The 13,883-nt window shown below is 45.5% G+C and overlaps 1 protein-coding gene across 4 annotated transcripts; it reads right to left on the bottom strand.

The window, feature by feature from the left end:
* Nucleotides 1-179: 179 nt before the first annotated feature.
* On the bottom strand, nt 180-10,432 carry LOC104334144 (glutathione S-transferase). Of its 4 annotated transcripts, none has more exons than XM_075414691.1 (8): nt 10,354-10,425; nt 8,071-8,165; nt 6,668-6,774; nt 5,508-5,559; nt 5,138-5,270; nt 3,910-4,051; nt 1,658-1,789; nt 180-801 (listed from the first exon to the last, which is right to left on the bottom strand). In XM_075414691.1, the coding sequence occupies exons 3-8, from the start codon at nt 6,752-6,754 to the stop codon at nt 679-681; spliced, it is 669 nt and encodes a 222-aa protein (XP_075270806.1). In that variant the 5' UTR covers nt 6,755-6,774; nt 8,071-8,165; nt 10,354-10,425; the 3' UTR covers nt 180-678. The 4 variants fall into 4 exon arrangements, with proteins under 4 accessions (XP_075270806.1, XP_075270807.1, XP_075270804.1 ...); XM_075414692.1 differs by lacking the exon at nt 10,354-10,425 and adding an exon at nt 9,964-10,230; XM_075414689.1 differs by lacking the exon at nt 8,071-8,165 and having other exon boundaries at nt 10,354-10,432.
* Between the last annotated feature and the right edge of the window lie 3,451 nt (nt 10,433-13,883).

Below are 13,883 nucleotides of genomic sequence, written 5' to 3'. Positions count from 1 at the left end.
CCTAGCCAAGCAGCAAAAAAAAAAGCAAGGGAATAGGTGCTTTCAGTAGATGAAAACCACATCGGGCTAATTAAACACAAGTACTTTGATCTCTCAGTGAACAAAATTGCTTCAAGAAGATTCATATGGGGATTAAGCAAGCTCCTAACTTTGGCCCATAAACTTACAAGTATCAAGAATTTTAATTTTATTTGTTTATTTTGAACTGCAGCTCTGAAAGTACAGAGACAGCGGTGAAATACAGCAGGGGGACGGGGAACTTTGATCTAGGAGACCACCTAGAGAGCAAAACTAACAGATTCGAGGCCTGACTTTAAATGACTTTCCTGCTTTTATGAAGTGGCTCTTCTCTCCTGCAGTTTATTAAGAAGAGGGGAGGAGGCTTTCTACAGTGCTCTGAAAGCTACAGCTGAAACATTTCACCCTACCAAGCCTGCACTGTCATTAAGCAAACACAAAGTATCAGCATATTTTATGTCATGTCACTGCTCCATGGAATAGCATTTTCTGGACTCAACGGGTCCAAATTAGCCTTTTGCTCTAATGTAAAAGCGTATTCTGTTTCGTGGATTATCATAGCTATAGATGCAGGCTACAGACTACATCTGTGCAGTTCACACCTAGAAGGCACAGCTCTGGTAAGGCATTACAGCTGTGTTATCTTCAGCAGCCACATGATTAGATATCGAATATTTTCTTCACAGCAGCAATAAACTTCTCATCTGCTGGTGGCTTCCTCTGGCTGCCAGGCTGCAAGAATTTTTTGATTGTTGGAATGTTGCTTGTTCTTCCTTTAAAAGCCTGCAAGAAGCAGCAGTAAAGCCAATGAGAGTAAGGAAATTGTAATCCCATCCTTTATAGTTTAAAAATCAGGTGACTTGGATTTTTACTTCTCAGACACACTAAACAGAGAAAGGCAGTAGCTCTTTATAGCCAGCTCCGCACTCAGCATTTTCCATTTAAAAAAAAAACAAATGCAAACCCACACCTACAACATATTAGTCTTTTTGGAAAATCCAGGTGTGAATATTCTCACCTGCAATGCTGGCACTATAAAGTTTACCAGATGGGGAGGGGAGAAATTCATATTCATGAGTTAAGACTCATCTGGTAAAAGTGGAAGAAAAAAAGAAAGAAAAAAAGAAAATGCAAAAACCACAGTTTGAATCTAAATCCCATAGATATATTTGGGCAAAAAAAGAGGCAAGGACAGGAATATCTCAGTGCAAAGCACCGTGGAAGACAAGACGTAAGAAACTTCACAGCTCTTGTACATGAGTTCTTCAAAATAACGATTTTGCTAGTAAAAACAGAAGGGCAGGAACTGCAGACACAGCAGGCCACAGCCTTCCCCCCCCCCCGATGCTCCTTGCTGTGTTTGAAGACATGAAGGCAGCAGTTACAGGACCAAACCTGTAGAGTCAGTAAGCGAATTCCTGCCAGCTGAGAACAGCTGGGAACAGCAGAGCTGGATAAAAGGTGAGCGCCAGCAGCGACGGGGGCAAGGCAGTGCGTGCGTGGTCAGGCTGTTGTAGTCAACAGAAGTAGACCAGAGAACTGTCCTATGGTTCAAAAGACTTCAACATCAATCAGGTTTTAACTCTGGGCAGTGACATTTGTACGCTACGTTCCATACTGAGATCAGATGATAACCAACCTGCAGCAGAGGGAATGCAGACAGGATATCGGGCTTACATTCTTCTACCATTAAAATGGCTTCCAGCAGCTGGATGTCTGCCCAGCTTAATTTGTTGCCGACAAGATAATCATGCCCATGGTCTTTTAAGGCCTACAAAACAGGAGCGAAAAAAAAGTCATATAGGATGTAACAATTTTATCTAGATATTTAATTACAGACGGATTGCTCCAAAAATACACAGCGGAGCTAATCCATGCAAGAATCTAGAACCTCAGAAAGTTACAGGTATTCTCACAACAAAAAATTAGATCAGAACTCATGTTTCAGTGTGCGTGCACCTATCGCTCGCTCTAACCTACTGCACCAGGTAGCTGAAGGTGAAAAGGGGCACCCATCGGCACCTGGGAGCCGCCTGATGCAAAGGTACTCCAGTCCTCGCGGTTGACGTCTCGGTTGGCATGCGCGCGACTCCTAGAATGGGGTGTGAACACTCGGGCAGCGGCTTCTCCCTTAACAGCCGATACCTTCACGTAGTTATTCCCTGTACTGCTCCAACGAGGTCCACCACAGCCGTACGGAAACTCCCAAACAGAGCATCGGAACCAGACTGCCTGCAGTGCTTTACATTACCTTGTGCCTCTATCTGCCTGCCGAGTGTTTAAAGCGAACACTCACAGCCAGGGATATTTTCTGTCAGGATTGCGTAGCACGTGGACTGCAAACCCTGCAAGGCTGAATCAATGGATGACTTAAACAGCTGGTACAGAAGGAAAATTATTCATCATTCTAACAAAAATTAACTAGGCTAAAAATCATGGAAAAGCTTAGCTGTGTCTTTGCCATAAGTGAACAAGGATTATTTTAAAGACTTTCCTCCAGTGAGCATACACACTAAAACATATTATAGCAGTAGTTTATGCCACCTAGGCACAGGTTCACAGAATACTGGTGTCTAAATTTGCTTTTTTATTTTTTAATAACTTAAATATTGACGTTATCAGACTTCAAATCTTTGATAGATGGATGTGTGCAATCAATCTCTCTCAGCACAGCCTTCCACTGGTATGGCAGTGAATCTGTATGAACTCTGGTTACAGGAGCGCTGGTTTATGTCATTTATGGGCATTCTCTTTTTCACAGGGCAGCCTCTCTGGGTTTCACTTTTGCGATTTAAGGTTCTGGTAAAGAGGCACATGAAATTGTATCAAGTCCTGTATTTTCTGCATGGACTTCAGCTGCCTGTGAACTAAGGATTCAAGCTAGAAGCCTGGCTCAGCTCTGAAACAACACAGCTTTGTACCCCTGGCACAGACCTCGCGGAGACGGCTACGCTCTGGAAAAGCGCTGTCAGAAAGTCTGTACAGTACGGTCATACAAGGTACAAAAGGTAAAGTTACAAACAGAAGTAGGATAGTGAGATGACGATCACAGCTGGCTCAATTCAAACAGGAAAATATTAACAGCAAAAAAAATGAAAATGTCCTAAAGGGAAAACCAAACCAACATAACAGGAAAACCAGCAAGTTGGTAGAAAATGGCAACTCAGTAACATTCAGGCTATGTTCCAGGGAGAAGCAGAGAACAACCCGTCCCCTGCTGAACAACTCTTGCCTAGCCAAGCAAGACTCTTGAAGCGCTCTCTGGGGGTGGCAAGCATCCCAGTGCTTTCCTTCATCGCTCATTAAAGGCTAACTCTTCAGTGCATACTAGCCAGTAAATAATTGCTTTATTTTTTCAAGCTAGATACATTCTGTTTGCAGAGCCTCTTTGTGCACACCTAAGGACGCCCAAATAGCGATTCCGAAAAAGACAGTAATACTCTGCTAAGTATAAATATATTTAAGCAGCGAGTTTGAGAAAGATCACAGAATTAGGTCCTTAATTATAAAGCACAATTATATTTAAATTTGAACAGCAAGAGTATATTACGTTTTCAGGCAATAATACTGAAAGCTGGCACAGGTATTTCAATGGTGCACTTCTGCAAAATGCTAGGAGCTATCAGCCACTAAGCTAGGTGTAAAAAGTAGGATTTGCTCTTTGAGGAGTCTTAAAGTAAGACAGCAAAGATATACAGTACTGGAACCAGCCAAATATTATTTTGTGGCCCTCTTTTCACACTGCTGAATACTGCCTCCGCCATGCAGCTCCAGAGTTCTACTGTCCCTTGCCCTCTGGAGAGTAGGTGTGCGGGCCCTGGGGAGTAGGGTGGAGGGGAACCTGCGCCCCACTTTACTGTCTTTGTGGACGACTGGTGATTTATCACTTACCTTTTCATAAACAGGAAAGTACCTGGTTGCAGCTCGTTCAATGATTAAGGCAAGATTTTTTTCTTTTGTGTCAGCTGGTTGAAAAGGGAGATACATAATCATTCCCATCAGGTCTGTTGTTCCTTCCACGTACATATCAATCCTGAAACAAGTATTTTTATTTCACTTTTACAATTTAAACATTCTGTTTTGGTTATTTTCCTGAAATACAATGCTGAAGGCAGCACTGAGTAAAATGCTCATTAGTGAAAGTAACATAAGACACAAGTCTGTTTCCTTGTTCTTCCACTTTGATTCCAGGTCACTGTTTTCAAAGCAGAGATCTTTATAAACAGGCTCACAGTGTCTGCAACAAGGTATGTAAACAAGAGTCTGCAGCTAATGTATTTAAAATTGAGTTCACACGGTTTTCCACTGATAATCTATTCATCTATGCTGGGGAACAAAAGACCACAGACACAAACCACCCTAGAATAGTTTTGAGGTCTAATCATGAAAGGATCCTGGCAACAAATGGCTGCCAATTGCCAGTCCATAATAATCCCCACAACCTCTGGAGTTGCCCCTTCATTATCACAGGACAAAACCTTTACAGTAAGTGGTAGTCAGTTAGGTTAAGGACTTCATTCAAATTTTGCCTGACCTTTTTTTTTTTTAAGGAAAAAGTAAATAAGGATTCTTGCTTTTGCATTAGCCCTTTAGTTACGACAATGGAAAGTATCCACAGCTTACCTAGTAAGGTATTATTAGCAAAGTACTGGTTTAGCTTTCAGTAGCACTAAGGTACCGAACATGTCTTTTTTTAAATCAGCTGTGAAAGACTCTTTACGTTTTGAAGAAAGGAAAATAGAACACTTCAAGACACTTCATTTTTGCAGGCAGCTGTAGTTTTTACTACTGTTTTCCCATCTAAAGAGGAAAAAAAAAAAGGCATACTTAGCCTTTATCATTGTATTAAGGTCCTGCTGTTGCCCAGGAACTTCATGCAATTCTGGTCTCCGGGAAATTAAAAGAGCCTGAAGGTGGCCATAACATTCTCACTATGTTGACAATCAACAATCATTTATCAATTACAAAGTCCATTTGCCCAGTCCCTGGATCCAAGGAGACAAAGCACTAGCAGATGTACATGCACCTTTACATGCAGATATTTCACAGTAATATTCTTCTCACGGATATTAAATATCATGGAATAGTATAGTAGGGATGGTATGCACTGTTACCGTACCAGGCTCTCTCCTTCAGGTCTTTTCCATACAGGTTGTACTTTCCTGCAATGTAGCTGAGGATGGCTCTGGTCTGCACCATCTTCATCCCATCGATCTCCACCATGGGCACTTGCTGGAACAGCAGGACTCCATCTAGGGAACAACAACAAGCAAACTACTCAGACTGCTGCAGTACTACACTGAATCTGAGAGAGAGACACCTGGTAACACATCACGACATCTCCAGTTCTGAGGGATGAAAGCATTTGCAAGCACGCAGGTCTCTCGAATCTTCTCTTTGCAGGCCACACTGCACTGGAGGTCCTACAAAAATCTCACCTTTGTTATATTGGTGTGAATTTATGTTCAGAGCACACTTTACAGACTCACCATTGCGTAACTTTTCTAGGTCTTCCTTCGTTTCTATGAATTCTTCCTCAAACTGAAAAGCAAAGATAGAAACCACCGCTGTGCCACCTGAAAGGCAATGGGGAAGTAGAGTCTGGAAGTTAGACTCCACCTCTCCACACTATTCCCATACTTCTCACGATTGTGTTGATCCCCTACTCCTACTCTTCCATCCCTGCTCCAGCACATAACCCATCCCTACAGTGTCCCCAACCCCACACTAATGTACAATGCTTTACACTTCCGAAACAGCTTCCTTCATTACAAAGACCAGTCTATGTGCCTGCACAATTACCAGACACCAAATCATTCACTTAAAAGCACTTGATGCCACATGAGATATTCAGAGATTTTTAATGTTAAATGTTAAAAAGCATTTATCCCCCTCTTTCCCCCTGCTGGCAATTTTTTTTAAATGAGGAGATTTGAATGAGGGCAAGATCTTTTTTTTCCTCAGCACTCGTGCTCTCCAGCTCCTCTGTCAGCAACATTCACAAGTAAGCACCATTAAAACAGGCTTTTATTTCCAATGCTATTCAAAAACTATTCAAATAGTTTCTCAGAAAACAGTTTCAAAGTACTGTATTCAAGCAAAAATTGCATGTAGAAATTAAGATGCCCTAGGGCAGTTTTCATCTGATGTGAATCGAGATATCTCCCCCTCCGCCTTCCGGGTAGCTTTGCTGATTTATCCTACTCAGATCCTGACCCAAAGAACAAAAAGCACTTCGTTTGGAGATAACGTTCTAAAGTTTTTCATGTGGTACATGTGGTCTTCCAGTGGAGAACAATCATGAGACACAGAGAAGTCACGAGCATTCAGAAAAAGCCAACGATACTAAGTTTTGGTCTGTAGCAACAATTTAAGACCTCATCATCCTGAAGTATGTTTCAAAAACGGCACTTAACAATTCTCTTTGTATGTCAAAGTCCTTTTACTGGGCAACTGTTGCTCAAGGAACACGTTAAATAAATAAAACATAACAGAGTGCCTCGCTGAATCTAAGTGTTCTGCATCACAAGGTGAGATGTTGTGCATGTCTCTAAGCTCAGGTGTAATTGGCAAACCTTTCCAAAGACTACTTATTTTAATCACAGGTTAATCTCATCATTTTATTAAAAAAAAAAAAAAAGATACAGACCTCAACCCCAGCTGCTGCTAACAGCCAGCGGATTGACTCCATCTTCCCCCTTCCCTTGCTATAGTGCAGCTTGGGTTTCCCGGCCATGATTTCAGAGTTCTTGTTTCCTGATAAATTCAAGAAGATGATCTCACCGAAAGCATGTTTTAAATTGGCATTTAAAATGTTCCACTCCAAACTATGAACTACAGTTGGATGAACGTGAAGCAGAAGGGCAATCAAGACCTAGATACCTGGGCTTGATGCAACCACATTTCCTCTGGAGCAGAGAAAATAAAGAAGTGGTACGCACTACCAGAAGAATATGCAGCAATTCAAGAAAGAATCACGAGAGAATGTAGTAAGCATCTACTAAATCATATACGTATCACTAAAACTATTAGAGCTCATGAGTTTTACAACCAAAACAGAATTGCAGGGTATTTCTGAATAAATACATTTTTAACCTAGTAGCAATGAAATCTCTTCAGCGGGTGCTGGATTTTGTGACAGCATCCGTGCCATACCAGGCTTGAAAATGTACTACGCCAAATCAGTTGCTCCTCAAGACCAACGCAGAGACACCAGCATTGTCTTCACCTCTCTTACTACGACATTTCAGAGCCCCATGCTGCTGTGCCTTTACAAATACGAGCTTATAACGGCAATACATATTCCAGCATATATTTCCCCAGGCCTGCTGACTTCTATTAGCCAAATCACAATATATCCATTATGGAGAATGCGAACCGACTTCAAGACCCATTCCCATTTTATGAACGACAGTTAAACTGTAACAGGGATTTATAGCCTCTTGGCTCTGAAAAATTAACTTTAAAATCAAAACCAAGCAAACGAGACCATGACCTCTGTTGAGCAGATAAGGCCTGGTCAGTGCCCCCAGCAGCAGGGGGTTGAAGTCAGCCCACCGAGTGATGGCACTGGGATGAAACACTTCACCCTTTCAGATTTCACTGGCAAGTGCAGTCACACGCCATAGTACGAACTTGGCAGCTGATGTGAGCTTGCCTGGGGCTGGAAACAGAGCTAACGCTGTACTCTTATCACTAATGGGTCCCAGAAGAATGAAGCAGTTTTAATAAGCAAAGCCACAGACCTAAAAGAGCGCTTCAACGTTAAGCCAAGGTTTTCTGTGTTTACAGGCAGGCTTATTTATTTTTGCATAGACTTCACAGTACGTAATTCAGCCTGTCGTGGTTTAACCTGGCAGCTGGCAACAAAGCACCAGACAGCCGCTCGCTCACTCCCCTCTTTCCCCCCACAGTGGGGTGGGAAGGAGAAATGGACAAAAGCTAAAACTTGTGGGCTGAGATGAAGACAGCTTAATAAGACAACAAAGGAAGGAATAATAGTAAGAAGAAAGACTATGCAAAACAAGCGACACACAGCACAGTTTCTCTCACCGCCCAACAACCGGTTGCGCAGACAGTCCCCAAGCAGCGACTGCAGAACTCGCAGATGTCACGGAGCTCGCAGAACTCACAGAAAAGTCAAACTCCTAGAAAAAGATCCCGCCCCCCAGCCAGCCCCTGTTTATATGCTGAGCATGACATCTGTGGTACGGAGTATTTCCACTGGCCAGCCTGGGCTGGCTGCCTGGCTGTGCTCCCTCCCAGCTCCTGCACACCTGCTCTTTAGCCAAACATGGGAAACTGAAAAAAGGTCCTTGATTTCTTAGCCACAGCTAAAGCCATCAGTGTATTACCAACATTCTTCTCATACTAAATCCAAAACACACCAGCCAAAACCAGGATAGAGCCACAAAGTGGAAACACTGGTCATGATCCCAAAGGCATCAGTGCAGGGGCACAAACAAATAGTCCAATAGTGAGAGGAGAGACCACACCCCTGGCCTTCTCCACTGAAGCCCTTTGTCTTGGGTGGTATCTTCAAGAGACCCTCTAGCAAAGAGCCATTGCTCTACTGGGGGCTGGACTCGCATGAGAAATGTGGTGCCCCAGTCCAAAATACAGGTCTTCAAAACTACTGCTCAGCTTCCACCTACCGCTGGCAACGCCTGTGTCCCCAGACACCTCGATCTCTTGCAACAAAGTTCTCCTGACACATAAATACGTACCTGATAATAAAGACCTTACTATGTCTTGACGGTTTAGAGTTGGCCTCTAGTGCAGAGCTGCTGGATGCCGAGCTAGATTCCTAATACCTGAACAGCAACAGGGCGCATAAACAAGGCATTTGGAGAAATGACTTATCACAGCGACCTTACCAGGCCCTACACACACAAGACCATGACCTAGACCCCATTTCTAGCTCCCATAAGTTTTTGAGTTTCACTACACCAAGAGCTCTCAACCTTCCACACTTCAAGAATACTTCAGTCCCTGGCACTCAGGAAGAAGACGATGGTCTCGACTCCACTCCATCAGAGAGGAGAACTGCACTTGGGCTCTCACAGACTGGACAAGCCCTCTAACCTCCAACATGTGGGATCAAGGCTGGGAAATGCACTACGAGGAGAGGCTAGTGTAATCAGAAAGAGGAAGCGTCCCTGACCTCTCCCCACAGCAGAGGCAGAGCTGATAAAAAATGAGCTCTGCCCGAGCCCTGCATGCCAGCGTCAGCTCCGTGCTCCACTCCAAACAGCTGGGAAAGTTGAAGAGCAGAGCAACCGTTGGTGGAAAAAAGGCCAGGTATCTACACAACCTCTACTTGTTCATCACAGTTCCTTGTGGGGGCTGGCCAAGGGCTGAGGCTTTTTGTGCGGGTAACAAAAAGCTTCATTTTTTCTGGCACCGCACCACTCAAGGACTGACTGTGGGATTTAGGCTGAACACTCACACAGGGCTGCAAAGTACTTTGATGACTGCTACTGGTCTGCAATGAATAGCCCTTGGTAGAGTCATGACAGAGTAGCAAAGTCGCTAAATTTCCTCTCTGAATAGCAATAACGGCCTGGAAAAGAAATCACACATTTTCTTGATGTTCTAACGCATTGGACCTTCCTTGGACCTCAGCCAGGCGGCTGTCAGAGTAACAGCTACCGCCGTGATCACTGTATGAAAGAAACCACGCTATTCCGTCCAAAACCAATTCCGGCACCGGCCTTCCAGTGCGAAACACGTGAAGCGAACCGAGCAGCCGCCTCACGGCCCGCCGCAGCATCCGGAGCTGCCTCCCTGCGTGGGTGCGGGCCCCAAAGCCGCTCCCCGCCAGCGCTCCGTGCCGGGAGCACGGCTCCCGCGGGGCTGCTCACGCAGCGGGACCTCCCAGCACGGCCCTGCACCGCACCCAGCCCGGCTGGGGCTCCGGACCCTCCCCGCACCGCAACGGCTCACCAGCGCGGAGCTTCCACCGGGGCGCCGGCCAAGCCTGGATTCCGCCGGCGTCCCCCTCGCCGCCCCAGCTGCCAGCAGAGCCCGTAGAGCCCAAAGGCGAAGCACCCCGCCTCGTCACTCGCGGCAGCGATTCCTCCGCCGCTCCGCCGGCGACCCCGCCCGAAGCCAGGCGCCAACTCCCCGCCGCCGGGCAGCCCGCGGGGGGTAACCCCGGGCCGAGGCCCGCCGAGCAGCCAGCGGGACACGCTCCCGCCGCACAGACCGGGCTGCACGCACCGCCCGGCCCGGCCTCCGCACCGAGCCCGGGCCCCGCCGCCGGGCCCCGCGCCCCGCCGCTACACACCGGGACCGCCGACCCCCGCAGCGGCCCCCAGCCCGCCGCGCCCGTACCCTCCGCGCAGGCCGCGCCGCAGATCGCTGCCCCGGCCCAGGCCGCGCCTCCACCGCCCGGCCCGCCCCCCGGCCCGCCGAGCGGCGGCCGCTCCTCCCCTCCGTGGGCCCGGCTGGGCCGCCCGGCCCCGGCCCGCCCCGGCTCTCGCTCAGGCCTGGCGGCGGCAGCGTCATTACCGGGGCCGTTAGAAATCTGTTCGAATGGCTGCTGAGGAAACGGGTGCTGCCCGGTGCTCCAGTGAGGCGGGAGGGGAGCAGCTCCTGCAACCGCTCCGATACCAGCTCCGCTGCAGGAAAACAGTGGGGTTTTGCCCTTTCTTGAGGCTGCAAACTGGTTGCAGCCGCACGGCATTTCGTATAAAGAATCTGCTGGTGTTGGCGAGAGTTTTATCACCCCGAGTGCCCAGCTGAAGACTGCCGGCACCGGAGCATCAGCTGGTTTTAGGGCACTGGCTGTTGCATTTGCGTACTTGGTTGATCTGGTGTTTCAATAACCTAAATATTTATGTGTTCAGCTGTCTGGCTAGCCTCTGCGTCGCAGAGCTTGATTTAAGAGATTACAATGTACAACTTCCATAAAACTTGTATTTTACTGGGTTTAATATGAAGTGATGTAAGTCGACACAAAGTCCTACACACCAAGGTCTGGCGAGCACCTGGCTCCAGCCTGACCCCTCCTTCCTCAAGCAAGAAGTTTTCAGTGTTACAGCTGGCCACAATCCTCGGTCTCTCAGCTGAGTCTGCACAGGGCTTTTAGCTGCTGCAGCAGACCTTCTGCTAATGGAAATCTTGGTGACGCTACAGTACACGAGTTCAGATGACAGGGGACAAAACAGGGCTGCAGCAGGGCCTCTGATCCCAGCGTGCTCTGAGCCGAGGAAAGTGAAGTTCAGAGGAAAGCTGAATCCAAACCTGTCATCCCCATCAAACCAGAATCTGCAGGCTTTGCCCAGAGCAGATACATCACCCACGGTTTGGGCTAAGCTCTCCTCATTTTCCAGCAACTCTTGGGAATGCCAGAAAGACAGAACGAGAGAGCCCTTAGGTATGTAAGCAGCAGCAAGAAGGCATTGAACAAACAGGTTTGGGGTGTCAGTAGTAAGACTTTATTGCAGGTATTCTCTTAGGTAATTTAAGACATCCGATGTCGTCCCGTGCACCCCCTAATTCAGTAAACTATTTCATTTGCTGGTACGCTCACGTAGATTTGCTCTGGAAATGTTTGCAGTAGGCTAAAACCAGTCCTGTAGCTAAGGAAAGAGAGTTCAAAAACCTTTTCACTGTTTTCATTAGTTTCACTTTGCCACTATCAGGAAACACAAAGACAATGGAACAGAGTTTCTGTGGGTTTGGGTTGCTGCTCAGTGGAAAATTTTAATCACTTTTGGTACATCTTTTTCTTGTGTTGGTGGTTTCCTCTGGCTGCCAGGCTGCAGGAATTTTTTTATGGTGGGGATATTGCTTATTCTTGCTTTAAAACTCTACAAAACAAAACCAAAACAGCACTGTGCTTAATAACCACGGTAGTTGTCAGCCGTTTAGATGCTATCCATGCTCGAAAAGTAACATTATGAGTTGATCCTGCAGAAGAATCGATATGCTTCATCCTATTAAGCTTTTTTGGCCATGGTGATAGAAGGTGGCAATGGCCATCAATATTTGAGGTGGGCTATAAATACTTAGGATATTTGATTTTGGTTTTCACTTTTTTCCTCGCCCTCCCACTCCCCCCTACTCCTGGGAATGGTTCCCTTGTAGCAAAAGGAAACTTGTGGTCATGATGAAGGAGGTGTTGATAGCCACATTCTGTAGCGAAAACAAGTGGCAAACCTTCCAATCTAGTTTTTAACGCTCAGCAAATAGCGAGCTAGCATTCTAAAAAGAAAAGAGAGAAAGTTGGATGCTCAGGCTCCTTGAATAGTTAAGAAAATGGCTGCAATGATCTAGGATTCCGGGATTTATCAGAAACTATTCCTGTAATTGAGCGTATGTGTTACTGTTCTGATGAAGATTCTTCCTACTTGATTTGTATCCCCATGAATGTAGATATGGGGGAGCAGAATTCAGTGCCTGACAAACTTAGTATCTGTGGAATAGGATTTAGCATTCTGCTGCACCTGGGAACCTTATCTGCGGCGGAAAGAAGTCATGGCAGTGTATTTTGGAAGAGCAAGAATGTTTTTTTAGACCCTATCTATGATTTAATGCTTTATTAAATTGCAGTTCATAGCAAAACATAGCAACTACCTTTGATAACTCTCCGTGTTCCCGAATGGTCCCCTGGGAGAAGTGGAAACATAAATACATTGAATTGTCTTTTACAGTTTCAGCTTTTCTTTTGACCATTGTAATGGGAATGAGGTTCAAGAGGTCCAAGAAATTAATGCCAGCCGGACTAGTAGCATGCCTGAGGTAAACATATATATATAAAGATTTCACTGATTTTCAAACAGTGGCCATTTGACATCTGATTCAAGCCAGTACCAGTGGAAGTTACCATCATCCAGCAACTGCGCGGTTTAAGGGAAGTTAGTCTGGAGGCGACAGTCCCGTTCCCAGGGAACAGCTTTTTCATCTCACTAGGCGGATACACCTGATACGGACTGACTTTCTCAGCACAGAAAGGAGAGATCTGCCACTAAGTATTAATGCATACTGATAAGGCTCTTGGAAGAACCTGAGGTAAGCCTCAGTGTTTTCAGACACATATGCATAAAATTAGCCATCTAATTTCGTACAACACAGCTATCTTAATAAAGACCAACACTTTGGTTTGGAAGTGCTGCATTCAAAACCATTGGAAGCGCAGCATCTTTGAAAACTAGGAGATTTTTGACCTAAGAACTTTGATTAGTATTACTGCAAATTATGATGTTTCTAACCATTCTGACTGCTTTACTGCTGCTGTTTATTTTGGCATTCTGGAAAACATCATTTTCTGTACTTACTCGTAATTTAATTCTAAAATAGTAAGTCGAAACTTTTTTTTCCCCGGTGAGCCTGTAACTGAGAACATTTTTCAACTGAAAGTCAGAATCTCCGTCTTCTGAAGGAATAGTAACTGTTGCTTCGTCGTTACCAGATTTAATATAACACCACTAACTGTTTTACTACAATTACATACAAGGAGGGGAAAAAAATCAGATGCAGATTATCAAGATGCAAAATTAAAGAATCAGGACTTAAACTGGAAAATGTTATTTTCCGTTGTGGATGGCTTTTCAAGCCCAGGTGGACTGTGTGTTTCAACAGACACAGAGGCTGTAGCTTTAGACATTTAGAGATTGCTTCCTAGCTGCTCTAGTGTCAGGTATTTATGAATGTGCTGTCATATAATGACGACTTTCATTGGTTTTGTTCATGGGCAACCTTATTTATGATTTTTGTTCTGGGTTTTCTTGCAGCCTTTTGATGATTTTGAGGCTCGTTTTTATGCTGATGTAGGTGAATTTAGCAACCTAGTGCTGAAATGACGAAGCCATCCTGCAGTTGCTGCTACACCAGATCCTAAATGGAGCAAGATTGTCTAT

This window comes from Opisthocomus hoazin, chromosome 2 (assembly GCF_030867145.1).
Source record: "Opisthocomus hoazin isolate bOpiHoa1 chromosome 2, bOpiHoa1.hap1, whole genome shotgun sequence".
In the NCBI taxonomy this organism is placed as follows: Eukaryota; Metazoa; Chordata; class Aves; order Opisthocomiformes; family Opisthocomidae; genus Opisthocomus; species Opisthocomus hoazin.
The sequence above is the reverse complement of the archived record's forward strand: the minus strand, read 5'-3'. Positions and strand labels throughout refer to the sequence as shown.